The sequence below is a fragment of the Carcharodon carcharias genome, chromosome 3 (assembly GCF_017639515.1).
Source record: "Carcharodon carcharias isolate sCarCar2 chromosome 3, sCarCar2.pri, whole genome shotgun sequence".
NCBI classification, from domain to species: Eukaryota; Metazoa; Chordata; class Chondrichthyes; order Lamniformes; family Lamnidae; genus Carcharodon; species Carcharodon carcharias.
Window position 1 is genome coordinate 68,244,097 of NC_054469.1, and position 26,707 is coordinate 68,270,803.

Consider the following 26,707-nt stretch of genomic DNA (forward strand, 5'->3'; position numbering starts at 1 on the left):
TGGTCTTTCTGTGCTATGCTTTCCATGGTGAAGTGAAAGTAATGCTGCATAAGTTGGTTATAAGAAGGGTTTTGCTTGGCTTCTATGTCATTTTAAGATTTGGTGTGCCAGAGCCTACAGAATTGGTTGGCATCTTGTCATGTGTGATAATCAAGCAGTGCTGGTCCTTGACCATTTGTCTTCATGCAAACCATGATATGTTGTAATTGGACTGTTTCAGTATGTAGCATCCCATAGCGATGTCACTGGTGTCTGCTGGCATAATTTTCTTTGGTAAAATGCACTATGAACTACATCTGTCAAAGCAAAGTTATTTCACCTTGAAAATGTTCATGCCAGCCGATGAGCGTGGCAAACCTCTTTGGCATCCCGACTTGCCTGGTAACTTTCTGTAGCATCATCTTGTTTCTCCTAAAATGTCATCTTCGACAATTTGATGGAATGCCTCCTTGTACCATTAAAGGGAGCTAGAGTTAAAGAGGTCACCCCCAATTGGCACAAATGTTCATGAAAGCCTAAGTGCCAGCAAAATAAAATGTTAACAAGAGACATTTAATAAAGACCTCAACAGAATTGCTTTTTACATCTGTGAGCCTTTTAAAGACCCTCCCACTTGAAGGTCTGCCCTGATGCCGCATTCATGTGAAGTTTCCTGGATCGTCAGCATGTTGCAAAAGTGATCTCCACCCCCAACCCCTCCCAAACTGTGTTTGTTTTATTCTTTGGAAGCCCATTGGAGGTGGTACACCAAATGGTCACTAAATTGGTTCCTGGGATGGGAGGGTTGCCCTATGATGAGAGGCTGAGTAAATTGGATATATGTCCTCCGTAGATCAGAAGGATGTGAGATGATCTCATTGAAACATACAATATTCTGAAGGGGCTTGACAGGGTAGACGCTGACAGGCTGTTTTCCCTGGCTGGGGATCTAGAACACTGGGGCACAGTCTCTGGATAAGGGGCCAATCATTTAGGACTGAGATGAGGAGAAATTTCTTTGCTCAAATGTTTATAAATCCTTGGGTTTCTCTACCCTACAAGATTGAGGATGCTCCATTGTTGAATATATTTAAGGCTGAAATAGACAGATGTTTGGTCTTTCAGGGAATCAATGGATATGGGGAGCGATCAGAAAAGTGGATTTGAAGCTGAAGATCAGCCATGACTGTGTTGAATCAACACAATGCTTCGGGGTCATCAAATTGTGTGCAGGTGTATTGCTGGAGCTTAACTAGCTAAAATCATACAACTCATCAGAGTAAATAACTGGTTAATGTTCCTGCTACTTGGCAGCTAGGATGGAGACAAAACTGATGTATCATGTTATTTGCTTATTTTTCCCTGTCACAGTACATACATGCTCGACGTTCGATATGGTCTATTCCTGCTCCTATTTCTTATGTTCTTAAACCTTGGTTATGTCAATCTGCATGTAAGTTTCCTGGCTTATCTAAGTAAGATGTGCCCATACAGAAAGTGTGCACTCTCACTTGAGCAAAAACTCTGGAGGTGGGTGCAGTTTATGAATAACTTGAATTAGTAACCTGAATTAACGATATTGGACATGGTAATGCATGTATGGATGCATGCATCAGCCACATTGGCTGAACAAAATATAAAAAATAATTCTGGCCATGGTAAGTTGTGAAATTGATTGGATAAATCTGGTAAATTGTGGGCTTGCACCAAGAAAATAACCAAGGGCGGAGTTTTTCCCTCGTCGGGCAGGTGTGCACCCAACCCGAGCAAGAGTAAAATAGTGTGCGATGACACCGGGCGAGCATTCTGATGTCTTCGCACACTCTCATAAGCTTTCACTCGGCGGGCATGCATGGGTGCCAGATCAAGGCCCACCTTTAATTAACAGGCCACTTAAGGCTTTTAACAATGCAATTGTCAGATTTTTCATTGCCTGTGTGATTTTCCTGCTCATCGCATGGGAGAAGCGGGCAGACAGCTAGCTGGCATTTCCTCAAACCTCATCCAAGGGCGGGATAAAAGGGGTCAGCAGCATTGCCAGTGTGAGTAGTGCGGAGTTTTGGAGACAGCTTGCAGCTGGTTGCTATTTGGCAGCGTCATCTCTGTTCGGGCCTTCATTCTTAGCAGCTGTCTGCCAGGCCCCTGAAGGATTCAAACCGTGTGGACCCTTTGAGGTATCAGACAGCAATGGTAATGGGGATCGTGGTCTCAGCTAGTGGCACCTCCTCTGAGGTGGAAGAGAGGGACAGAGGGAGAGGAGGCCACATGTACCCGTGCTGTGTCCAGGGGAGGGACCTGTGGGAGGAGAGGCACAGGCACAAGGGGCACAGGGCCAGAAGGTAGTCCGAGGCGGAAGAGGCTGCAGAAGACACCTCTATCCTGTTGCCAGGGTTTAGAGGTGGCGATGCAGTTATCTCAATATGTCTGATGTGCAATGCTGAAGGAGGCTTTGCCTCTCAAGGGAGACTGTCAGCTCCATTTGCCAGATGATCGGTCTTGAGATCAGCTCCGACTGTGTGGGTGGACACCCCATGCCAGTGGCTCTGAATGTCACAGTGGCCCTCAACTTCTATGCCTCCGACTCTTTCCAGGGCTCAGTGGGGGATCTTTGTGGAGTCTCCCAATCAGCTGTCCACAGTTGCGTCAAGCTAGTGACAGAAGCTCTGTTCAGGCAGGTACTGACCTTTATTCTCTACCGTGCGGACGAGTCCAGCCAGGCTGAACGAGCCAGAGGCTTTGCAGCAATTGCTGGCTTCCCCCACATCCAGGGGGCCATCAACTGCACACGTGACCATCAAGGCGCCAGTCGGTCAGCCGGGTGCCTTCGTCAACAGGAAGGGATTCCACTCTATGAACGTGCAGATAGTGTGTGACCACAGGATGCAGATTCTGCAAGTGTATGCAAGGTACGCTGGCAGCTCCCATGATGCGTACATCTTCAGACACTCCTAGGTACCTCCTTCAGTGCTCCAGCCCGCCTGGATGGATGGCTGCTGGATGAAGAGGGCTATCCATTGAAGAGATGGCTCATGATGCCTCTCCGCCATCCAAGAACAGGGTCAGAGCAGCATTACAATAGGAGCCACGCCTCCACAAGGGCATTGGTAGAGAGGGCATAGGTCTTCTCAAGATGAATTTCTGATGCCTGGTCCATTCGGGGGCGTGCTGCAATACCCCACAGAGCAGGCATCACTGACCATGGTTGCATGCTGCGCTCTCCACAATCTGGGACTGGCAAGGGGGGTCCCACTAGAGGAAGTGAATCTTGACCCAGCTGCAGAGGCCACAGATGATGAATCTAGTAGTGAGTCGGAAGATGAACACGGTGAAGGGAGTGCTGAGGGTATGGAGCCAGACCTCGGTAACCTCCAGGGAGGCAGGGGCACCAGGGACACCATGATCCAACACTTCTTCAACTAGGCTACCAGAGATCAGCTTCAAATGCATGTCAGGGCTGCTGCCTCCATCCCAGATATCTGAAAGGACCCTTTCATTTGAACCCAAAGAAAACTCAGTATCTGTGCAATAAAGTTCAGAGCCACTCACGTCCAGCATTACATACTGGTGTACCCTGCACCAATGAAATAAAAAGGTGAAGCATACTCAGGCCATGATGACAAAATCAGATTTATATCATTTTGACAAGAACAGGCGATTTAGATCAACCTCACTGGTTTGAAGCCCCAGACCAGTATACATTAACTAAACATAAATGAACATAAAATAACCCATGACCAGTCCCTCTTGTGCTCATGGTGCCTTTAACTTTTATGCTTTTAAGTGCTATGTCTAGATGCCACCCCCCACCCCACTCACCCCTCGCTGGCACCAACATTGGAGACAGCCTGCTGACTCTGCTGTCTTGTTGGCCTTGATGACCTTGGCAGTCGTCCTCTGGCCCATGGAGCCTGTGCTGGCTCCGCCTGGGAGGGAGCGGTCAGTGCCATGGCTGGCATCTCCCCAGTCATCACAGCCTCATCAGATGCCACAGTCACTGGCAGAGGGACGGAGGAGCTGCTGCTGTCATCCAGAGCACCCTGAGAGGAGCCCACAGAGACGACAGGCAACTCATGCGCCAAAGTAAAGTCACTGTGGACCTCCCTGCTCACCATTGATGGACGGGAACCTAGCTGGGATACTGGGTGCCTCATCCAACTCCCACTGACAATGACCACCTGAGCTCAGTGCTGATGTGAGGGCTTGCAGGTCCGAGTGCAACCCCAGGAACACCTCATTCTGTCCCTAGAGTTGTCTCTCCATGAGAGTTGCCATTCTGTCAATGGAGGAGGTAGTGTGCTCAGCGCAGTGCTCATGCTCCGCCTGGACTCCTCCACAACAGAGACCATGGCACGCAGACCCTCATGGATCTCCACCAGATCCCCCCGCACATCCCACTGGAAATCCAGCATCTGCTGCATAATGGAAGATCCCAGAGGCTCATCAGCCTTCGACTGAGCATTGTCCTGGTCTCCAGTCGTCCTCCAACTGCTGGTGCCCTGGCACCTCCACCTCAAGCGAGTGTGAATTAGGTCTTCACCAATGTGCACTGTGATATTAGCCACCGAACTAATGCCCACTGAGGTGCTGGTATCTGCACTGGTGCCTGCTCCAGAAAGCGGGTGTGATGCAGGTGAGAGTGACACCCAGTCATCTTCTGCGTCAGGGTGACCTTTAGGGACCTGCAGATGGAACGCCTGCTGGCGAACCTAAAAGGGAGAAGAAGGACTGTCGTTAGTTAAAGTCATTACACTGTCACTGTGCATACCAGGGATCCTGGTGAGACAATGGAGATCTGCATCATGGTGCCATCGTCTTCCAGTGATCAATGCGGACGCCAGGTTCAAGGCTACATCAATGAGGAGACTGCTCTAGAATGGTTGTATGGTCTGAGAGTCCCAACTCTGTGCAATGCGCTCTTACCTCTGCCTGGCACCCCCTCCTCTCCATGCCCGGTTGCATGGAGAGTGTGCTGGCTCTCCAGCTCAAGGGCGTCTTGCTCAAACCGAGAGAGCAGCAGCAGGTTAGATGGGCCTCTGCCTGTACGTGACCTCTCTGCTCGGTTATGGCTTTTCTTCTCCTGAAAGGACAGAGGAGCATTGATTTAGTCCACTCTCTACCTGCAGTGCCATTACAGCCTGGAAAACCCCAGCTGAGGAACATCTCGCAGGGCACATCCGAGTCATGGGCTTTGAGCCACAAGGCACTCAGTACAAGCAGTAAGGACTCATCCCTTTAGCCAGCTCCAGCGTCATTGACAGTTGGCACTCAGACTCTAACAGCCCTGAGGTCCACGGGGGGGATGGTCACACTTTAACGCTTCTGTACACTAACCCATGCCAACACGATACTCACCCTTACTGAACACAGCAGGTCATTGAAGCGCTTCCGGCATTGCACCCATGTGCACCGCACCACATCATGGCTGCTTATCCAGGCTGCCACCTCCTCCCACGCCCTCTCGGTGAGGAGCGGTGGCCTCTTCCTTCTATCTCTAGGGAAGAGGGTGTCCCTCCTGGCAGCCACCTCCTCCAGCAGGACAGCGAGGCACTCATGGGAAAAGCGGGGGGCCAAGTGCCCACCCAACCCGCCCTCCCGCCTGCCACATCCAGCCGCACCCAACTCCATAACGTTGATATTGAGACCACGGAACAGATGTCCTTCCGCGGCAGCCTTCCAGGGGCTGCCTGGGCTGTTTTTAGACAGGCTGCTGTGTCGGCATTGAACCCGGCAACCGACAGGCCCCCGCCCCCCTTGGCCCTTCTCGACAAGCGTGGAGCTGCGTTTGACCTGGGCGGGTTTTAATTGTCTCGCCAGCATGAAATCACTGTAGGGGCCCAATCACGGGCGGCAGTTGGTTTTGTGGCCGCTCCCAGGCCTGTCCGCCACGCCTGCCCAACAAGGGCAAAATTCAGCCCCAAGAAAGCCGCTGGAATGTCTTTAAAACTCAACTGGTTTACTAACATCCTTCAGGAAGGGAGACTGCTATTCCCACTCTTTACGGGCTACATGTGACTCCAGCTCCACAATGTGCAGTTGATGCTTACTGCCCTTTAGGCCAACTAGGGCAGTAAATATTACCTTGCCAATGTTGCCTATGTACCTGTAACAATTTTTTAATTTAAAGAAGATACTGGGCTTCTCTAGTGTAAGCATTGTGGTTCTGTTAAACATTAACTTTCTGCTGTGCATTTCCATAATAATATAGTTCTTTATTGTTTAAGATATTCAGACTTAAAATTTTCCCTCCTCTAATTATCCCCCCAAATTTAACATATGAATAACAGACAAGGCAAACTTTAGAATTGGCAAAGAAATTATGATATGATTAATAATCAATTCTTTAATGAAAGTCATCTCAACTGTGACAGGTGAGTTTTGAGAAATAGGCTGCCTTAGGATTTGAATATACACCTATCTGATGATAAAAGTAATAATGTATGTGTACTACTGTAATTTTGCCTTGAAAAAGGATAATAAGATTTATATATTATTGTATTATTTTTATTTAGTTTCGCTATGCAGCTTGTGTAGACAAACTGCTGATGGTGCTTGGCAGTTTAGCTGCTTTAATTCATGGAGCTGGCTTCCCTCTCATGGTCATAGTATTTGGAGAGATGACTGACAGCTTTATCCAGAATGAAATTTCGGAAAACATGAGTAAGTGCACAACTTTACTGGATCTGATTACTTTTCTTGTTCCTTTATGTAAATATTTAGCAACCTTTTTCCAGGCTTTCTATATGGAACAGAGGAAATGACAGAATGGAGTTTTTTTGTATCGAATGAAAGGTTTCCTAACAGTGTAATGTTGCTGATTACAGAGGTTCCACACTGCTACTTAAAATTGAGCCTAGTATAATTTAACCCTAGTGCATTCCTAGAACCACTTTATTTATCTAGACATTCTGTTACTCTGTGCAATTAATAATTAATTTGGAAAATATTTGGTGCAACTTCTTGTTTTGATATATAAATATGCATCAGAAGATGCATTAACATAGCAATGGTAATGTTGGTTTCATTGCACACACACAAGCTAATAGTCACTTTTATTTTTTGTCTGCTTTCTCAACATAAACCTATCAGATATTTCTAGATATTTTTAGATGACAGTTAGGAAGGTCCGGCAATTCTTGGGGATTTCCGCCACTGAGGCCCTTAATCCTGGGGAAGGGCTGACTTACGCTTAATAGTGGGCATTCCCGAAAGGATGCAAAGCAGGGCTTTCGTTGGTCCTCCAGCTGGCAGGTGAGACCCCCGGTCACCTGGATTAAATACATAGATGTTAAAGCAGAAAAACAAGACATTCAGCCCAATCAACCTGTGTTAGCTTCAATGTCAACCAATGGCTCTAATCACATTTATTCACTCTGTTCCCATATACCTTCAAAGCCTTTTTTCCTTCATCCACCTTACCAATGTCACCTGGAATTTTGACAAAGTTCCTGCCTCAACCACTAACCTTGAAGTGCATTTGACAGACTCAGTTCTCTGTGTGAATCAACGTCTTTTGCCCCCGATTCTAAATCCCTTACATTTATGCTTGCGTCTATGGGTCTCTGCTCTTGATTTCTATCTATCGTATCCCATCCTTTAATAATTTAAAATACCTTTGATTAAATCGCCCCATTATATGTTATTCCAAAAATAAAAGATCATCACAGACTGTGGAGCAGGATTTGGAACTCAATGTGCTCATTTTGCAGGCAGAAAACAGGCAGAATAAGGGCTATTCTTCTTCCTTACCCAAAGTATGTCGAAAAGACGTTTGGCCTGATAATTATTCAGGCCATTATTTAGGTCCCCGTTTGGCTTCCTGAAAAAGGTGTTAATCTTTATTCATTTGTAAATGAGAGGCCTGATGGCTGTTTTAGGTACTCTGTGAAACTGGATATTGATAAATGGGGTCAGAACTAGGCTTGTTCTGTTTAGGATTCTCTCGCGGCTTCTCTAGCTTCCATGATTCCATTGTATTCCCACTCACCTCTGTTGGCAGTCAATTCCCCTATTCCTAGGACTTACTTTGGACCATGAATAGCACAAGCAAGACAAGTGGCCTGACATTATTTTCCTTAAATTGGCAAGTTGCCTATGGAGACTTAATAGGCACTGGCAGCTAACCCAAGTAACATTAATGAGGCACAAGACCTAATTCTTGTGCCTTGGACCACCCAGGTAGGGTGAAGACTTCAAGCATGGAACTCAGGTCTAAAAACAGGCATAAAACAATTAAATTTAGTGAGTCATTTAATTTTTCTTTTATTTATTTGTTCATGCAATATTGGTATCACTGACAAGACCAACATTTATTGTCCATTGTAATTGCTCTTGCAAATGTGTTGAACTGCTGCTGTCCATGAGGTATAGGTAAACCCACAGTGCTTTTAGGAAGGGAGCTCCAGGATTTTGACTCAGCGATGATGAAAGAATGATGATATATTTCTAAACCAAGATGTTGTGAAATTTAAAGGGGAATCTTGCGGGTGGAGATATTCTCATGTACCTGCTGCTCTTGTATTTCCTGATGCCTAGCTCTTGCTGCATGTTGGAATAGGCTGTCTCATTACTTGAGGAGCTGCAAGTAGGACTGAACATTGCAATCATCAGTGAACATCCCAATTTTGACCTTTGATGGTGGGAAGGTCATAGATGAAGCAGCTGAAGATGACTGGACTTACAATATCCTAAAGAATTATTGCAGTGATTTCCTAGGCTTGAGATGATTGGCCTTCAATAGCCACAATCATCTTCCTTTGTGATAATTTTTTTTTAAAGCTCCCTCTACACCGCCCCCATCAAACACTCCCAGGACAGGTAAGAGCAAGATTGCATATATTACAGAGTAGGGAAAAGGTTTGTACAAGGTGGTTAAACTTAGATGTGTCTTAACTAACTAATTATGTCATAACTTTGACTTGTGCGTGTGCAAAGGTGACAGGAAATAATGTGATTTGATTTTTATGAGTCTACGTTCTCCTTATAAAATTACACAACATGCACACTAAAACTGAAATGAGCTGCCTCAGTGCTCAGGAGCTTAGCTTGTTTAGAATAATAATGAAGATCCCAGGTTTCAAACCCCAATCTATACTAGGGTAACTCATTTCAGTCAGGGTGATGGTAGAGGAGTCAGAATTGCTAGTTAGAAAGAGTTAGGGCTAGAAGGAGGAAGAATATGTAACCTGCTGCTTCAGCAACCATTCTACTTCCACTTCTCTACGGGAAGTTCCCAAGATCACATGAGGATACACTGCCAAACACTCACCTAAAATAATTCAGTCATGTTGATCTGGAGAAATCCACAGAGTCAGCATCAGTTCACAGCACTGAATTGCTGCTCTGTCATACCTTTGGAACAAGAAAAACATGTGGCTTGGATGTGGAAGCCGTGAGAAAGGTACAGTATGTTTTCACAAGCATGACATCAGGTGATAGGAAAATACAGGGCTAGATTTTGATATTGACCATCTAAGCAGTAATCTAACGCAATGAACCCCCATCCATCTATAGGTACAACTAATGTGAATTCCAATGATTTAAATGGGGCTAAAATTGGCATATTCTATAGAGGGCAGGTCATCTGCTATGGCAGTTGGTAAAGGTGAAAATTTACCGTTTTGATGGCAAAGCAAAGCAGAACCATGTTAGCAAAGTGAAAATCTGATAGAAGTGTTCAACATTATTGATGGATTTGAAACAGCAAATGGTGAGAGAATGAATTAGCTCCATTAGCCAGATAAAAAGGGACTGTAAATTCAGCTTATAAAGAGGACGTAAGGAGGTTACAAAGGGACATTGATAGGTTAAGTGAGTGAACAAAGACCTGACGAATGGAGTATAAGGTGGGAAAATGTGAAGTCATCTATTTTGGCATGAAGAATAAAAAGGCATGTTATCTAAATGATGAGAGATTGCAGAGCTCTGAGTCTCAAAGAGACCTGGCTTTTCTCGTGCGTGAATCACAAAAGGCTAGTAAGCAGATACTGCAAGTAATGAGGAAAGCTGGTAGAATGTTATTATTTATCGCTAGGGAAATTGAAAAATAGGCAGGTCATGCTTCAGTTGTACACATCACTGGTGAGACCACGGGCAGAATTGGCGAGGAGCTGATCTCCTCCAGCGAAGCGGGCTGCACTGCCATTTTATGTGGGCGGGCCAATTAAGGCCCGCCCAGCGTGATGTCTGGTAGGAAGTGCTATGCACTCCCTGTGCGGGTGCAGGGGAATTCCCTAGAACCGAGTGCGCGCTCTTTCGCACATGCGCATGAAAAAGTGTACATCTCCCTGAGGCTAAATGCTGCCTCAGGGAGATCGGCTCCAAATGTAAAAATGGTAAAGGTACAAAAACAAAATTTCCCTGATGTGTCCCCTCATTTGACAATGTCACATGAGATGGGACATGTTCATAACTTACAGAAAAACTTTATTAATGTTTTTAAAACCTGCCACTGGATGAGTTTCATGTTTTCTTTATTTGCCGCCGGGGCTCCTGGCCTGCCTGCTAACCTTAAGGTTGGACGGGCAGGTCATTTGATTGTTTAAATGATCCTGTCAATGGCCTCAATTGGCCATTGACAAGTCGGCGGGCCTACAGCTGATTTTGCCTGGGTGATGCTCTAAGGGCAATGCATCGGTTTCCAATGTGAATTTTAGTGGAGGCTTGCATAGGGATCTAAGGAAGAAAGGTGAGTACTCCAGGACATCCATTAACAGCAAGGTGATGGAAGATGTTGTTGACAGTGCTATCAAGCAGCATTTATTCAGCAGTGATCTGCTCACTGACGCTAGTTTGGGTTCTACCAGGCCACTCAGCTCCTGACCTCATTAAGGCAGCATTTGACGAGTGTGGCATCAAGGAGCCCTAGCAAAACAGAAGTCAGTGGGAATCAGGGGGAAAACTCTCCACTGGTTGAAGTCATACCTAGCACAAAGGAGGTGGCTGTAGTTGTTGAAAGTCAATCATCTCAGTCCCAGGACATCACTACAGGAGTTCCTCAGGGTAATGTCCTAGGCCCAACCATCTTCAGCTGCTTCATCAATGACCTTCCCTCCATCATACGGATGTTCCCTGATGATTGCCTCAATATTCAGCACCACTGATGACTCTTCAGTTACTAAGGCAGTCCGTGCCTATATGCAGCAAGACCTGGACAACATTCAGGCTTGAGTTGATAAGTGGCAAGTTATATATGCACCACACAAGGACGAGGCATTGACCATCTCCAACAAGAGAGAGTCTAACCACCTCCCCGTGACATTCAGTGGCATTAACATCGTTGAATCCCCCACTATCAACATCCGGGAGTTACCATTGACCAGAAACTGAACTGGATCAGCCAGATAAATACTGTGGTTACAGGAGCAGGTCAGAGGCTGGGAATTATGTGGCAAGTAACTCACCCCCTGACTCCCTAAAGCCTGTCCAACACCTACAAGGTTTAAGTCAGGAGGAATAGTCCTCATTGCCTGGATGAATATAGCTCCAACAATACTCAAGAAGTTCAACACCATCCAGCACAAAGCAGCTTGCTTGACTGGCACCCTATTCATCATCTTAAACGTTCACTCCCTCCACCATCAAAGCATAGTGGCAGCAGTGTGCACTGCAGTAACTCACCAAGGCTCCTTCAACAGCACCTTCGAAACTTGTGACCTCTTCTAACTTGAAAGACAAGGGCAGCAGACAAATGGGAACAGCACCATCTGCAAGGTCCTCTCCAAGCCACATACCATCCTGACTTGGAACTATATTGGCATTCCTTCAATGTTGCTGGGTCAAAATTCTGGAATTCCCTTCCTAACAGTACTGTGAGTGTACCTAAACTGGATGGACTACAGTGGTTGAAGAAGGCGGCTCACTGCCACCTTCTCAAGTGTAGTTATGGATGGGCAATAAATGCTGGCCTGGCCAGTATGCCCAAACCCGTGAAAGAATTTTTGAAAAATTAACTCTTCACTGATTATAGATGCCTGCCATTTAGGAACGTCGGAACAGGAGTAGGCCATTTAGCCCTTTGATGCTGTCCCCTTGTTCAATGTAAATGACCTGTGACCTAACTTCATATAACCGCCTTTATTCCATATCCCTTAACATCTTTGGTTAACAAAAATCTATTAATCTCAGTTTTAAAATGAACAATTGATCTAGCAGCAATTGTTGATTGTGAAAGAGAGTTCAAAAATGCTACCACCGATTGCATGGAAACTACATCCAATTTCACTCCTGAAAGATCAGGCTTTAATTTTTATGCCCTCTAGTCCTCGCCTCCCCAACCAGCAGAAAGAGTTTTTCTCTATCTACTCTATCTGTTCCCATAATATCTTGAATGCTTCAATTATATCACCCCTCAACCTTCGAAATTACAGGAATACAATCCTAGTTTGTGTAACCTATCTTTGTAATTTAACCTTAGAGTCCAGATATAATTCTGATAAACCTACACTATACTCCCTCCAAAGTCGGTTTATCCTTGGGTGCCCAGAGCTCCAGGTGTGGTTTAACCAGGGCATTGAATAGCTGGAAGCATGACTTTTACCCCTTTGTACAATGGCCAACATTCTATGAGACTTCTTGATTGTTCTTTGTGCCTTTTCATCACATTTTAATGATCTATGTACCTGGGCCCTTAAGTCTCTTTGAACCGCCACTGTTTCTAGCTTTTCACCATTTAGAAAGTACTCTTTTTACCCCCAGTATTTGCCTGCATTCAATCTATTTGCCACAGGGTTTTTTTTTCCCTATTCACTTAACCTATTAGTATCTCTTTGTAATTTTGTGCTTCCATCTACATTGCATACAGCTCCGCCTATCTTTGTGTCATTGGCAAATTTGGATATGGGGTTTCTGTACCATCATCTAAGTTTAATAAATTCAGGAAATAATTGAGATCCCAACAAAGATCCTTAGGACACTTATCACCTCCTGCCAATTTGAGTTGCCCATTTTTCCTAACTCTGACCGGAACTTTCTGACCCCGTTGGCGTCAACGTCAGGGCAGGCGGTGGGGGGGAGCAATATGGCAAGAAGGTTGAAGATTGGTTCCACGTTTACGATCATCCGCTCCACCAGTCAATAGCGGACGTCTTTCCTGCCACCGAATGTCGGGAACCTAATTTCAATACTTTAGCATCTCATTATGAGCCCTGCTCGCCAGAATTATCCCTCCCGGTGGATCATCTGGGCACATCAGCGTGATTGCACATTGACATGTTTCACAACTGTACATAAGCGACATGCACCTGGTGAGCTGCACTTCGCTCGGGACTTCAAGGTTTGTTTGCCAACCTTGCTTCAGGCAGCACTTGTAGTCATCGGTGCCAGGCTTTGCAGGCAGCATCGCATCACTTTTAGAGGGGCTCACGGGCAGGTCTCTACCAACCAGACCAGCAGTAAGGCTGGGGTGGCTTTTCAATGGCTATAGGACTAGGTCTTGTTTGGGGAAGGGGGAGAAGTGGCTTCAGGCAAGAGAAGAGGCTGCAGGATGAGGGCTGCATTCAGAAAGGGGCGTTTCCCAGGGTGTGTGTGTGGGGCATGTATTGATCTGTGCAGGTGGTCTCAAGATAGTGAAGGCTGAGGACACAGTCTCCGGAGGAGATGAGGCCAGATGGAGATGTGAGGGTGTGTGTGAGAGAGTGAGTGGTGATGTCCCTTGAGTTGGCAGTGATTGAGATGCCAGTGAATGTGTGATGGCCTTTTGAGTGTGTGAGTTTAGTGATGAGATGGTTGCCTTACCCTGGCAGCATGGAGAAGATCATTCATCTGTTTTCTGTATTGGACGGTTGACCTCTGTGTGCAGCATTGGCACTGGCCACCTCTGCCATCACCTCCCAAACCAGAGTGGTGAGACTGATGGGCCTCCAGGAGCCAGAGCAGAGGGTAGAAGACATTGCCTTGGGCCTCTGTGGTGCCCAGAAGGCATCCCAAGGATGTATCGCTGAATTGGGCAGGGGCACTCTGTGCACTCTTCTTGGCTTTTGGGGCCATGTCTTCACAAGAGCAGCCCTGAGCTGTAAGCATTGAGAAGTTTGTGTGTGACTGCAGTTTGAATATGGCACCCTGCGTGAGGAAGTGGCAAGGTAACGGTTTGGTGGGCAAATTGGAGGCCGCCCATCAGCAAGACAGTGTGTCTGCTGTAGCTGCATAATTAGTGAGGCAGGAATGCGATGATATGGCACGAAAAACTGAAATTTCTGCTGGCGGGTAAAACAACATTTTTCTTGCCCACTACCGCACTTTGTGCAAGTCTGGGACAATTCCGCCCTCTGTCTCCAGCCACTCTGCCAATTTTATGATTGGGTCAACAATTTGCCTTCAATTTCATAAGCTTCAACTTTAGCTAGCTTTGTGAGGGACTTTATCAAATGCCTTCTGGATGCCCATATAAACAATATCCATTACTGTAATGACCTTTTAAAAAAGTTTAGTCAGCTTTATCAAGCATGATCAAAGCTTTCTGAAACCATGCTGGCTCTCTGATCAGCTGAAAATCTTCGAGGTGTTCCGTCACCTTATCCTTTACATATACTCTGGTAATTTTCCGACAACAGATGTTCGACTAATTCGACTAACTGACCTATTATTACCTTGTTTCCCTCAGTCAGCTGTCTTGAAATAGCCGGGTGATGTGCATAATTTTCCAACCTAAAGGAACCGTTCCCGAATGAAGATTATAATTTGGAATCCGCAATGTTTTCAGTAATTTCCTTTAAAACCCTGGATGGAAGCTATCTGGTCCTGGAGATGTATGACTCCTTATTGCCATTATTTTCTTAATTTCCATTATTTGCTTACATTCATTTTAGTGAATGTTCCTGACTCAGTATTAGTTTCTTTAGGATGTCTGGCATGCCTACCTCTTCCTCTGCTGTAAATACTGACACAAGTTAATTATTCAGCATGTCTGCTATTTCATTGACAATATCACTGTTACCAGTTTTCAAGGGGCCTACATTGCAGTTTATGTAACTAAAAGATTTTAGTGTTGATTTTGATATCTCCTGCAAGTTTCTTTTCATATTTCCTTTTTTGTAGTTCTTCCTACCTGTTTTCTCATCATTTGCTGTTCTTTGTATCTTTCCCAGTCAGCAGGATCTGTGCAATTTTTTTGCATTTCAACATGCTTTATCTTTTTGTTTTATATTTTTCGTTAGCTCTTTGGTTGTCAAAGGCTGTGTTTTTTGGCAAATAGAGCTCCGTTATGATCCCAGCTGGCATTACTACTGGACAAGCCAGATCTCAGGGTGGAACCTAGCTTGATAGACCCTAACTTTTATTTTTTGTTTAGATACATGGAGAATGGCTACTGAACAGTCACATGATGAACTTTTAACAAAAGAATAAAACATTTATTAAACAAGAAAAGATGAACTATATTATACTCCTTTATGCACAATTATGCCTTTATAGAGATATACAGGTTTGCAAGGATAACACAAGTTACAAAAGCGATCTTATACTCTAATGTTCACATTAAATACGGAGTCCATGTAAACCAATAGATGACCAGTGTCAGACACACCACATTCTGAAATCAAGTGACAGATGCCACCTCAAACAAATGCTATGGATCTCTCCTCATTTCCAAGCCCCCCCTGCCAAAGATGCTTGTTACATTGTGAGCCAACTGGTCTCACTGAACTCCGTCTTTCACATGGGGGTTTCCCATCTCCACTCTCCAAGAGTTCACTTTGGAATCTTCTCCCAAGCCAACACTTTCTCTCAGATGCCTTCCGCAAGGATCCACCTCCACGGTTTCAAACTCTCCTTACGTTGTTTCTCTCCCCTGGATCTTCGATGTGCATTCAAGCCTCCTTCTAATGCACTGTCTCTCATATACTCAGCTATGCCAACAGAACACCACTGCTTCACATGCCCAGAGTAAAGTGTTATGGATCTTCAACTGTCCCCCTGGTTCTTATGGCTTCTCGCATGCCTATATTACTTTAAATCTGCATCCTGCAGCTTTCCTCCTTTAAACTTGAAGTTTTGAGCTTCCTCTCTGCTCCTTACTTTCAATTCCACAGAACAGGACCTTTTCCAGATTCCTGTCATTGTCCTTTGACTAGACTATCCTCTTGGGACCTTTTCTGTTCCACTCCCCTGGATTTGGGGCCTTTCTTCTGTAGTTTCTGGAACCTGCTTCTGCAGTTCCTCCTACTATCCTGCTTCTCCTGGCAGCTGTCTTCAACTTTAGTTTTGGACTTGCTGTCTGCCCTTCTGTCCAGCCTCTCTGGAATCCTGGCTTCAACTGAACTTTGGTTTGGGACTGGCTATCTGCCCCTTTCAGGCTGCTCCTGTTGGCAACTGCTTCCAACTGAACTCAAACTGTTTTCAGCTGAACTGAAACTACTTTTCTGGTTCTGTGGGGCGTCCTTCTCTGCACCCCTGTTGCTAGGCAACGGCAGTTATTTTTCTAACCTTGTTTGCTTTAATTCCCCTTCGAGTCATTAAATCTTCATTTAAAATGCAGACATCTTTTAAAGTGAAGCTAAAACACGACTCCTTTTCTTAGCACACAAATACAGAAATATAAATTAAACTTGAACATTGAAGATATACCATATTCTTAACATACCCAAATACAAATATAACTTACTTAAACTATCTCTGTTTCCTAACAGCTCTTACTACTTGTTTACACTGCTTTGATATCATAGTAAATTATTTTTTGAACATTCCACTGATCCATCATTTTACCCATTAACAGGTTTGCCCCGTTTAATGTGAGCAGTCTCCATCTCACCCTGTAGAAGTCAGCCTTACCTAAATCTAAAACTTTGGTAGCTGTTTCACCTTTCTCCCCATCAAACACTGTAATATTAATCATATTATGATCACTATTAGATCTGGTGCATTACTCATTACTAATTCTAATATAGCTAACCCCTGTCGGCTGTAGGAAAACTATCCCAGACACACTCAAGAACCGCATATTTCTGACATGTACTAATCTTGCCAATCTATATGAAAGTTAAAATCCCCCATTAAAACCACTCTTACCTCAACCAACAGGATGCTAATAGCATGTTGTGCCCTGCATGTCAAAATGACGCAAACATATATAAATGAGCTGACCCTATCATTATCAAGCAAAGTTAATACACTGGGATGTATGGGGTGCACATCTCCAGTGTCATAGAAGATTATGAAATGATTTGCTTCTATATGGACAGAACAGGATTTAATATTTGGTGTCACATTACGGAAAAGGTTAGTCTAAGAATCTAATGGAGGTTTGCCAACAGTATTGCTGGAGCCCTGCCCATTCTGTCTGATCATGTGATAGCTTCCAATTTTAATGCATTTATCTTATAAAGATTGGGCCATTTGCAGTTGTTTATCTTTGCTTGTGGTTTTGCACATGCTGTTGTGCAAGAAAGCACTAGATCCAGGAGGCCACCCTTGAACAGGCAAAGCCTGAGGACAGGGAAGAGGGAAAACAAAAGGTGGAGAATGGTTTGCGATGGGGGAAACCAGAATTGAGAGGAAGTCTGATTCCACCAGTAACTAATAGTAACTCATTGTAAGTGCATTAATAGCCTGTTGTAATACTGGTAACTCGAATTCCTCTCATTACCAACAGTAATTCAGTAACTAATTTATTTTTAACTGACAGTAGTTGGTGTAACACCTGATATCCTAACTGTAATAAGTAATAACCCTATAACCTAAATGGCTTGGTATACTTTACAACATTAAAGTTGCCAAATAAATGTATATTTATTCTTAACATTTTTTCTTTTTTGAGTAACTTTCCAAGAGCAGGAATTTTAGATCCCAATAGGTGCACACACGTGTTAAGCATTGCTGGCTCCATTCTCCCCTTGGGCCATATCCCTGGAGGTGGGATGAGAGGGGTGCGGCAGGATTGCCTGCCCACATGTGGTGGTTACCCAATAAAAATGAATTAAAGGCCAATTAAGGCCTATTGTTGGAGGAATTTTTCAGTTGGAGGAACTTTTCCAGGCTCCCAGATGTGTCAGGGATGAAGTCAATTGCCTAAAGCTGGCCTCCCAGTGGCAGACCAGAGGTCAGTGCTCCAAGCCATCCTTGTGGCCTAGTTAAAGCTGCGGCCACAGGCCACCCTGTGGAGGGACTCCCTTGCCACAGTGGTGGCCTGGCAGTTTTTATTTAAATGTTGGAGAGAGAGGGCACCTCCATCTTGATGTATCCTCTTTCTCTTAAGTGAAAAGGCAGCCTGCTGCATCTTCTGATCTTGAAGGTGTCTGATTCACTCTCCACCTTTGAGAGCCTGTCTTCTGTCCTTAATTGGGCAGTGGGCCCACTCTCTGGCCATTAATTGGCCAATTTGGGGAAGATCACCACTGGGCTGTTCCCCACACGGTACAGGTTTGTGACCCCCAGTTGACCCCAACGTTGGGGTGCTGGAGCCCTCAGGGAAAGAACTGCACCAATTCTCTTAAAAAGAATCTATGGTCTCTGCTTCAAAGGAAAAATAGGAAGACTTGCTCTTTATATTGCGTCCTTCATGATCACTGGACATCCCACAGTGCTTTACAGCCAAGGAAGTACTTTTGAACTGTGGGCATCATTGTTACATAGGAAATATAGCAATTGATAGTACAGGACTTGAGTATTGCTGGAATAAAGAGACATGTTGACGCTTTTTGTCCTGCACTCATCAGGACACTTCAAGGAGAAACAACAATTTATACTGTAGGAGAAGAGAGTGCCGACCAATCAGCACTTTTCTCATGCTGTATAAATTGTTGTTTTCTCCTCTAATTGGTATTCTTGTAAAATGACCTGATGAGTGCAAGGTGAAAAGTGTCGACATGTCTCTTTTTTCAGCAAATACAGCATTCAGTTTGCAGAGTTTTCAACCATGACTTGTGGCTGTGAATTCCATAATCGGACTATCATCAGTGCACAGAGATTTTTTCTGTATTATTTTTTAATTTTTTTGTGATTATTGTAAATTTTTGCCTTCTTGTTACCATCTCACCATCATTTTGAGGCAATCTATTGCTATTTATTTTTTCCCGCACAGATCATTCTCATGGTTCCAGAGATGAGAAACTTCAGTTATGAAGATAGATTGGAGTGGTTGGGACTGTTCTCCTTGAAGAGGAAAAGGCTAAGAGGAGATTTGATAAAGGTGTTCAAAATCATGAGGGGGCTGAATAGAGTAGATAGGGAGAAACTGTTCCTGCTCATAAAGGGATCAAGAATGAGAAGGCACAGATTTAAAGTGATTTGAAAAAGAAGCAAGTGTGATATGATGAAAAACTTTTTCACTCAGGGAGTGGTTCGAGTCTGGAATGCACTGCCTGACTATGTAGTGGAAGCAAATTCAATTGAGGCATTCAAGAGGGCATTGGATGTTTATCTGAATAGAAACAATGTGCAGGTACGGTGATAAGGCAGGAGAATGGCACCAAGTTATTATGCTCATTTGGAGAGCTGGTGCAGACACAATGGGCTGAATGGCCTCCTTCTGTGGTGTAACAATTCGATGATTTTGTGAAATGCCTGTAAGGAGCGTTGTCAAATTTCAGTCTATCGCTAGCCAGACTGCCATGGCAACCTCTGATATTCCAGAACTGGAGTTCAGTTGTTAATGATTGCTGGCATCTTGGTAAATATGGTCAGTCAACGGTGCTGGCTCTGCATTACCTCCCGTTGCCTTCATTCATGCAATATCACAAAAAGCTCATCATACAATGATTTGAATATTTCTGAAGAATCATCCAATGGTTAGGCATTCACATATAAGAATTAGAGGAGCCTCCACCACACCTACACTATGTTTAACAGCTAGCACAAAGGTTAATGAAGGCCTAATTGACAGCAGGACAAAAAAAAAAGACTAAATATTCAAAACTGCTCATAAATGGCCAAATAAAATTTAAGTTCCCTTTTTTGTCATTCCATATGGCCTGCCTGAACAAGCTGCTGCGCCTAGCAAGCCAGAACATCAGATTTTGTGTGTGTGTGGTGGAAAGGAGAAAGGGGGGGGGAAGCGAGAGAGAGGAGAAGAAGAAAGACTATTGATGATTGTATCTGTTCTTTAAACTTCAAAAAATGTATTCAGTTCAGAAAAAGACTGCAATGATTAGGGTGAGGAGAATATTTTTTCTCTGAGGTCATTAGTTTGTGGAATTCTCTACTGAGTCATACCTAGCACAAAGGAAGATGGTTCTGGAGGTTAAAGGTCAGTCATCTCAGTCCCAGGACATCACTGCAGGAGTTCCTCAGGGTGGTGTCCTCAGCCCAACCATCTTCAGCTGCTTCATCAATGACCTTCCTTCCGTCATAAGGTCAGAAGTGGAAATGTTTGCTGATGTTTGCACAATGTTCAGCACTATTTGCAACTCCTCAGATACCAAAGCAGTCCCTATTCAAATTCAGCAAGACATGGACAATATCTAGGCTTGGGCTGACAAATGGCAAGTAACATTCATGCCACACAAGTGTCAGGCAATGACCATCTCCACCAAGAGAGAATCTAACCATGACCCCTTGACATTCAATGGCATTACCATTTCTGGCTCCTCCACTATCAACATCCTGGAGGTTACCATTAACCAGAAACTAAAGTGGACTAGCCACATAAATACTATGGCTACAAGAGCAGGTCACAGGCAAGGAATCCTGTGGCAAGTGACTCACCTCCTGACTCCCCAAAGCCTGTCCACCATCTACAAGGCACAAGTCAGGAGTTTAATGGAATACTCTCCACTTAGCTGGATGAGTGTGGCTCCAACGACACTCAAGAAGCTTGACATCATCCAGGACAAAGCAGTCTGAGTGATTGGAACCTTTTCCACAAATATTGACTCCTTCCACCCCCAACGAACAGTGGCAGCAGTGTGTACCATCTATAAGATGCACTGCAGAAACTCACCAAGGTTCCTTAGGTAGCGTCTTCCAAATACATGACCACGACCATCTAGAAAGACAAGAGCAACAGATACATGGGTACACCACCAGCTGGAAGTTCCCCTCCAAGTCACTCACCATCCTGACTTGGAAATATATCGCCGTTCCTTCACTGTCGCTGGGTCAAACTCCTGGAACTCCCTCCCTAACAGCACTGTGGGTGTACCTACACCATAGGGACTGCAGCGGTTCAAGAAGGCAGCTCACTATCACCTTCTCAAGGGCAATTAGGTATGGGCAATAAATGCTGGCCTAGCCAGCAACGCCCATATCCTGCAAATGAATACAAAAAATTCAAGGCTGACTTAGATTTTTGCTCAACATGGGAGTCAAATGTTATGGGGGGGGGGGGGGCGCAGGCTGGAAAGTGGAGTTGAGGCCACAATCAGATCAGCCATGACATCGAATGGTGGACAAATTCGAGGGGCCAATTGGCCTACGCCTGTGTTTAATTCTTGTGCCGTTGTAAGAACAGGAAGCCCTAAAATTCCTTTGGGGTAAGTCAGCAAGAGGTCCAGTGAAACCCAACAGAAAGTGTAGTGTCTCAGTTATATCGGGCCTTCATTATTTCTGGCATCTTCTGAACAGCCAAAAGAGGATGAAAACTCTGGGCTGAATTTCATGTCGGGGGTGTATCGCTCGCTGCCCCCATAAATGTTGGTTGGCAGCCAACAGACCTAAAAAAAAGCCTGCCCTGCAGCAAGTGATGATGCGCTGCAGCAGGCTAAACAGGCTGAGAGTGGGACTTCCTCCCCTCAGTGGGAGGAAGTGCTGCCCTCGAGTAGTGTTGGCCAATCAGATTGCCCCCTTCCCGTCGTGCCAAAAATGTTTTCAAAAGCAGGCTCCCCTTTCCCAAATACCTGCTCACATTAACCATTTTATGACATTGGCAGCATGAAATACGGGTTAATTTTAAAAAATATTATTATTCATTTACAGGATGTGGGCTTCGCTGGCTAGGCCAGCATTTAATGTCCATCCCTAGTTGCCCTTGTTGCCCTAGTTGTGATGGTGAAGGAACAGTGATATATTTCCAAGTCAGGATGGTGAATGACTTGAAGGGGAATTTCCAGGTAGTGGTGTTGCCATGTATCTGCTGCCCTTGTCCTTCTAGGTGGTAATGGTCCTGAAGTAAGCCATTTGGCCCCTTGAACCTGTCCACCACTGGCTTGGGAACGGGTTTAATTGTTTGTTAATTATATTTTTAAAATGGTGGGTGGGTTGCCGATTTTGGGGAGCGGGTTGGGGGTGAGTGGGAAGGCGGTGGGTTTGCCACTGCTTGTTTTTTATGTGCCACCGCACCCCACCACCAAAAACAGGCCCGGAGGGTGGCTGTAAAATCCAGCCCTCTATTGCTGCATTGGTGATTGCCTACTTTCCTGACCTGGATCCCTGAAAAGTTAAGAAAAAAGGATTGAACCCTTGGACTGAGGATCGCCTCTAGGGTGGTTGTGGTGGGGTCTGGGCATCCTCACCCTATCCCCACCACCCAACAGACATCTTGGCACTGGATGGGGAAGACAAGGGCCAGAGATGTGTCTGTGGTGGCTCAAAGGACAATTTGGTGTTTGCCCACTGACTCCTCAAACCATAGCAAGTGGAGAGTACCATGCAGGTGTACACGTGGCAATCATGGCCTGTGGATTTTGGGGATAGAGTGCTTTTCCTTATCACAATTGAGTTAATTTAACAACAACAAGCAAATTTGTTGAATTTTCACGCCAACAGTTTCAAATATTCCCTTCAGTTAGCTCACCTGTTTATCATTTATCCTGTTGACAGAACAGCTCCAACTAGCTCACCTGCTTTATCACCTGTGTTATGTTAACAACAACAACAACTGTGATTATTGCCTGTATTATTCTGAACAATTTGTCTTCTCCTTGTCACTTCTTGTCATTCTCATGGGTGTGGTTGTCACTGGCAAGGCCAGCATTTGTTGCCCATCCCTAATTGCCCTTGAACTGAGTGGCTCACTACACCATTTCAAAGGGAAGTTAAGAGTCAACCACATTGCTGTGGGTCTTCAGTCTCATGCAGGTAAAGATGGCAGATTAGGGATTTTAGTGAACCAGATAGTTTCACGTTACGGAGACTAGCTTTGAATTCCAGATTTATTAATTGAATTTAAATTCAGCCAGCTGCTGTGGTGGGGTTTGAACCCATGTCACTGGAGCATTAGACTGGGTTTCTGGATTAGTAGTGTAGTGGCATCACCACTACACTGCTGTCTCTTGTGGGGAGGAGGTGGTGTTTTTTTTGTCACTGTACTGGTAATCCAGAGACCCGGGGTCGAAAAGTCTAGGATTGAAAGTCTGTTGATGACCATGAAACCATTGTCAATTGTTGTAAAAACCCATGTGGTTCACTAATGTCTTTTAGGGAAGGAAATCTGCTGTCCTCTGCTGGCCCTGCCTACATGTGACTCCAGATCTGCAGTAATGTGGTTGACTTTTAAATGCCCTTTGAAATGGCCTAGCACCCAGCAATGGCCTAGGCACCAGAAATGACAAAGGCAAACCCAACCCTGCAAATTTCTCCTTAATAACATCTGGGGTTTGTGCCAAAATTGGAAGAACTGTCTCACGGACTAGTCAAGCAATAGCCTGACATAGTCATACTCACAGAATCGGTCGCAGACTCTACCATCACCATCCCTGGGTGTGCCTGTCCCACTGGCAGGACAGACCCAGCAGAGATGGCAGCACTGTGGTGTACAGTCGGGAGCGAGTTGCCCTGGGAGTCCTCAACATTGAGTCCACCCCCATGAAGTCTCATGGCATCAGGTCAAACATGGGAAAGGAAACCTCCTGCTGATTACCATGTACCCCTGCCCCCCCCCCCTCCCCCCACACCCCCATCAGCTGATGAATCAGTGCTTCTCCATGTTGAACATGACTTGGAAGAAGCACAGAGTGTCAAGGGTGCAGAATATAATCTGGGTGGGGGACTTCAATAGCCATCAGTGGCTTGGTAGCACCACCACAGACTGAGCTGGCTGAGCCCAAAATACGTAGCTGCTAGACTGGGACTGCAGCAGATGGTGAGGGAACCAACAAGAAGAAAAAACGTACTTGACCCCATCCTCACTAACCTGCCTGCCGCAGATGCATCTGTCCATGACAGGATCAGCAGAAGTGACCACCGCACAGTCCTTGTGGAGACTAAGTCTCATCTTCACATTGAGGATACACTCGTGTTGTGTGGCACTATCACCATGCTAAATGGGATAGATTTCGAACAGATCTAGTAACTCAAAACTAGGCAACCATGAGGCACCGTGGGGCCATCAGCAGCCGCAGAATTGTACGCAACCATAATCTGTAATCTCATAGCACGGCATATCCCCCACCCTACCATTGCCACCAAGCAAGGGGATCAACCCTGGCTCATTGAAGAGTGCAGGAGTACATGCCAGGATTAGCGCCAGTCATACCTAAAATGAGGTGTTAACATGGTGAAGCTTTAACACAGGACTACTTGTGTGCCAAACTGCATAAGCAGCAAGTGACAGACAGAGCTTAGCAATTCCACCACCAACGGATCAGATCTAAGCTCTGCGGTCCTGCCACATCCAGTCTTGAATAGTGGTGGACAATTAAACAACTCAGTGGAGCTGGAGGGTCCACAAATATCCCCATCCTCAATGTTGGGGGAGCCCGGCACATCAGTGCAAAAGATAAGGCTGAAGCATTTGCTACAATCTTCAGCCAGAAATGTCGAGTGGATGATCCATCTCAGCCTCCTCCAGAGGCCCCTAGCATCACAGATGCCAGTCTTCACTCAATTCGATTCACTCCACGTGATATCAAGAAATAAGTGAAGGCATGGATAGTGCACAGACTATGGGCCCTGACAATATTCCTGCAATAGTACTGAAGACTTGTGCTCCAGAACTTCCCACACTCGTAGACAGCTACAACACAGGCATCTAGCCGGCTCTGTGGAAAATTGCCCAGGTATGTCCTGTACACAGAGAGTGGACAAATCCAATCAGGCCAATTACCACCCCATCAGTCTACTCCCATCATCAGTAAAGTGATGGAAGGCGTCCTTAACAGTGCTATCAAGTGGCACTTGCTTAGCAATAACCTGATAACTGACTCTCAGTTTGGGTTCTGTCAGTGTCACTCAGCTTCTGATCTCATTACAACCTTGTTTCAAACATGGACTAAAGAGCTGAACTCCAGAGTTGAGGTGAGAGTGACTGCCCTTGACATCAAGGCAGCATTTGACTGAGTGAGGCGTCAAGGAGCCCTAACAAAACTGGAGTCAGTAGAAATCGGGGGGGGGGGAAAAGCTCTCCGCTGGTTGGAGTCATACCTAGCACAAAGGAAGATGGTTGTGGTTGTTGGAGGTCAATCATCTATGTTCCAGGACATCACTGCAGGAGTTCCTCAGGATAGTGTCCTCGGCCTAACCAGCTTTAGCTGCTTCATTAATGACCTTCTTTCCATCATAAGGTCAGAAGTGAGGATGTTCGCTGATGATTGCACAATGTTCAGCACCACTTGCGACTTCTCCGATACTGAAGCAGTCCAGGTCCAAATTCAGCAACACCTGGACAACATTCAGGCTTGAGTTGACAAGTGGCAAGTAACATACACACCCACACAAGTGCCAGGCAATGACCATCTCCAACAAGAGAGAATCTAACCATCAGACCTTGATGTTCAATGGCATTACCATCACTGAATCCCCCACAATCAACATCCTAGGGGTTACCTTGACCAGAAACTGAACTGGACTAGCCATATAAATACTGTGGCTACAAGAGCAGGGAAGAGGCTAGGAATCCTGCAGCAAGTAACTCACCTCCTGACTTGCAAAGCCTGTCCACTATCTACAGGGCACAAGTCAGGGGTGTGATAGAATACTCTCCGCCTGCCTCATTGAGTGCAGCTCCAAAAACACACAAGAAGCTTGACACCATCAAGGACAAAGCAGCCCGCTTGATTGGCACCCACTCCACAAACATTCACTCCCTCCACCACCGACACACAGTAGCAGCAGTGTGTACCATCTTCAAGACACGTTGCAGGAATTCACCAAGGCTCCTTAGGCAGCACCTGCCAAACCCGTGATCACTACCATCTAGAAGGACAAGGGCAGCAGATACATGGCAACACCACCACCTGGAAGTTCCCTTCCAAACCACTCACCATCTTGACTTGGAAATATATCGCTGTTCCTTCACTGTCACTGGATCAAAATCCTGGAATTCCCTCCCTAACAGCACAGTTGGTGTCCCTATTTTGCGATACTGTTGGCTTCTGGAATCCACTGATATCTAGATCAAGGTCCAATCACTTCCCACTCAACTTAAAGATTGATGTTAATGTTAGCTATGGGTTGGATTTCCCAGCCCCTCGCAGGGTACATTTTTGGTTGGTGGTTGGTGGGGGGTGGTGGGGCGGCTGTGGGGCAGACTCTTTTTCATCGGTCGGCTTCTGACCAATCTTTTAGACAGAAGGGGTGAGCAGTATGTCTCCCCCCAACCCTGTAAATCCAGCCGTATGTGTGTGTAAAGTTGTTTAAAAAATAGATAAGTTATTGCTTGCCTCTGTACTTTACTTTTTCTAAGGGCTATAACCTTGACATTTATTTGATGATCACTTCCAACTCTACTATTAACTAGAACTTACTGTTTTCCAGAAAATTCAACTATGAATATAACCACCGGTGCTTCAAATACATTGGAGGAGCAGATGACAAGGTATAGAAGTGATTGCACTTGTATTAATTGCTGCTGTGACCTGTATTTGGCTGCAAGTGACTTTATCCAGCTTTTCTATTTATTACTTCAGGACTGTAAGGAACTGAAATT

The 26,707-nt window shown here is 45.3% G+C and overlaps 1 protein-coding gene across 2 annotated transcripts in view; it reads left to right on the plus strand.

Annotated features, from left to right (window-relative positions):
• abcb4 (ATP-binding cassette, sub-family B (MDR/TAP), member 4) overlaps window positions 1–26,707 on the plus strand; it is a 290,570-nt gene that overhangs the window by 162,064 nt on the left and 101,799 nt on the right. The window contains exons 5-6 of one of the 2 annotated variants that reach the window (XM_041183581.1): window positions 6,489–6,636; window positions 26,536–26,596. In XM_041183581.1, the coding sequence (XP_041039515.1) occupies window positions 6,489–6,636; window positions 26,536–26,596 (209 nt within the window). Of the gene's footprint in view, window positions 1–6,488; window positions 6,637–8,624; window positions 8,794–26,535; window positions 26,597–26,707 lie in introns of those variants that run through there. The other variant, XM_041183582.1, reaches the window with a different exon arrangement.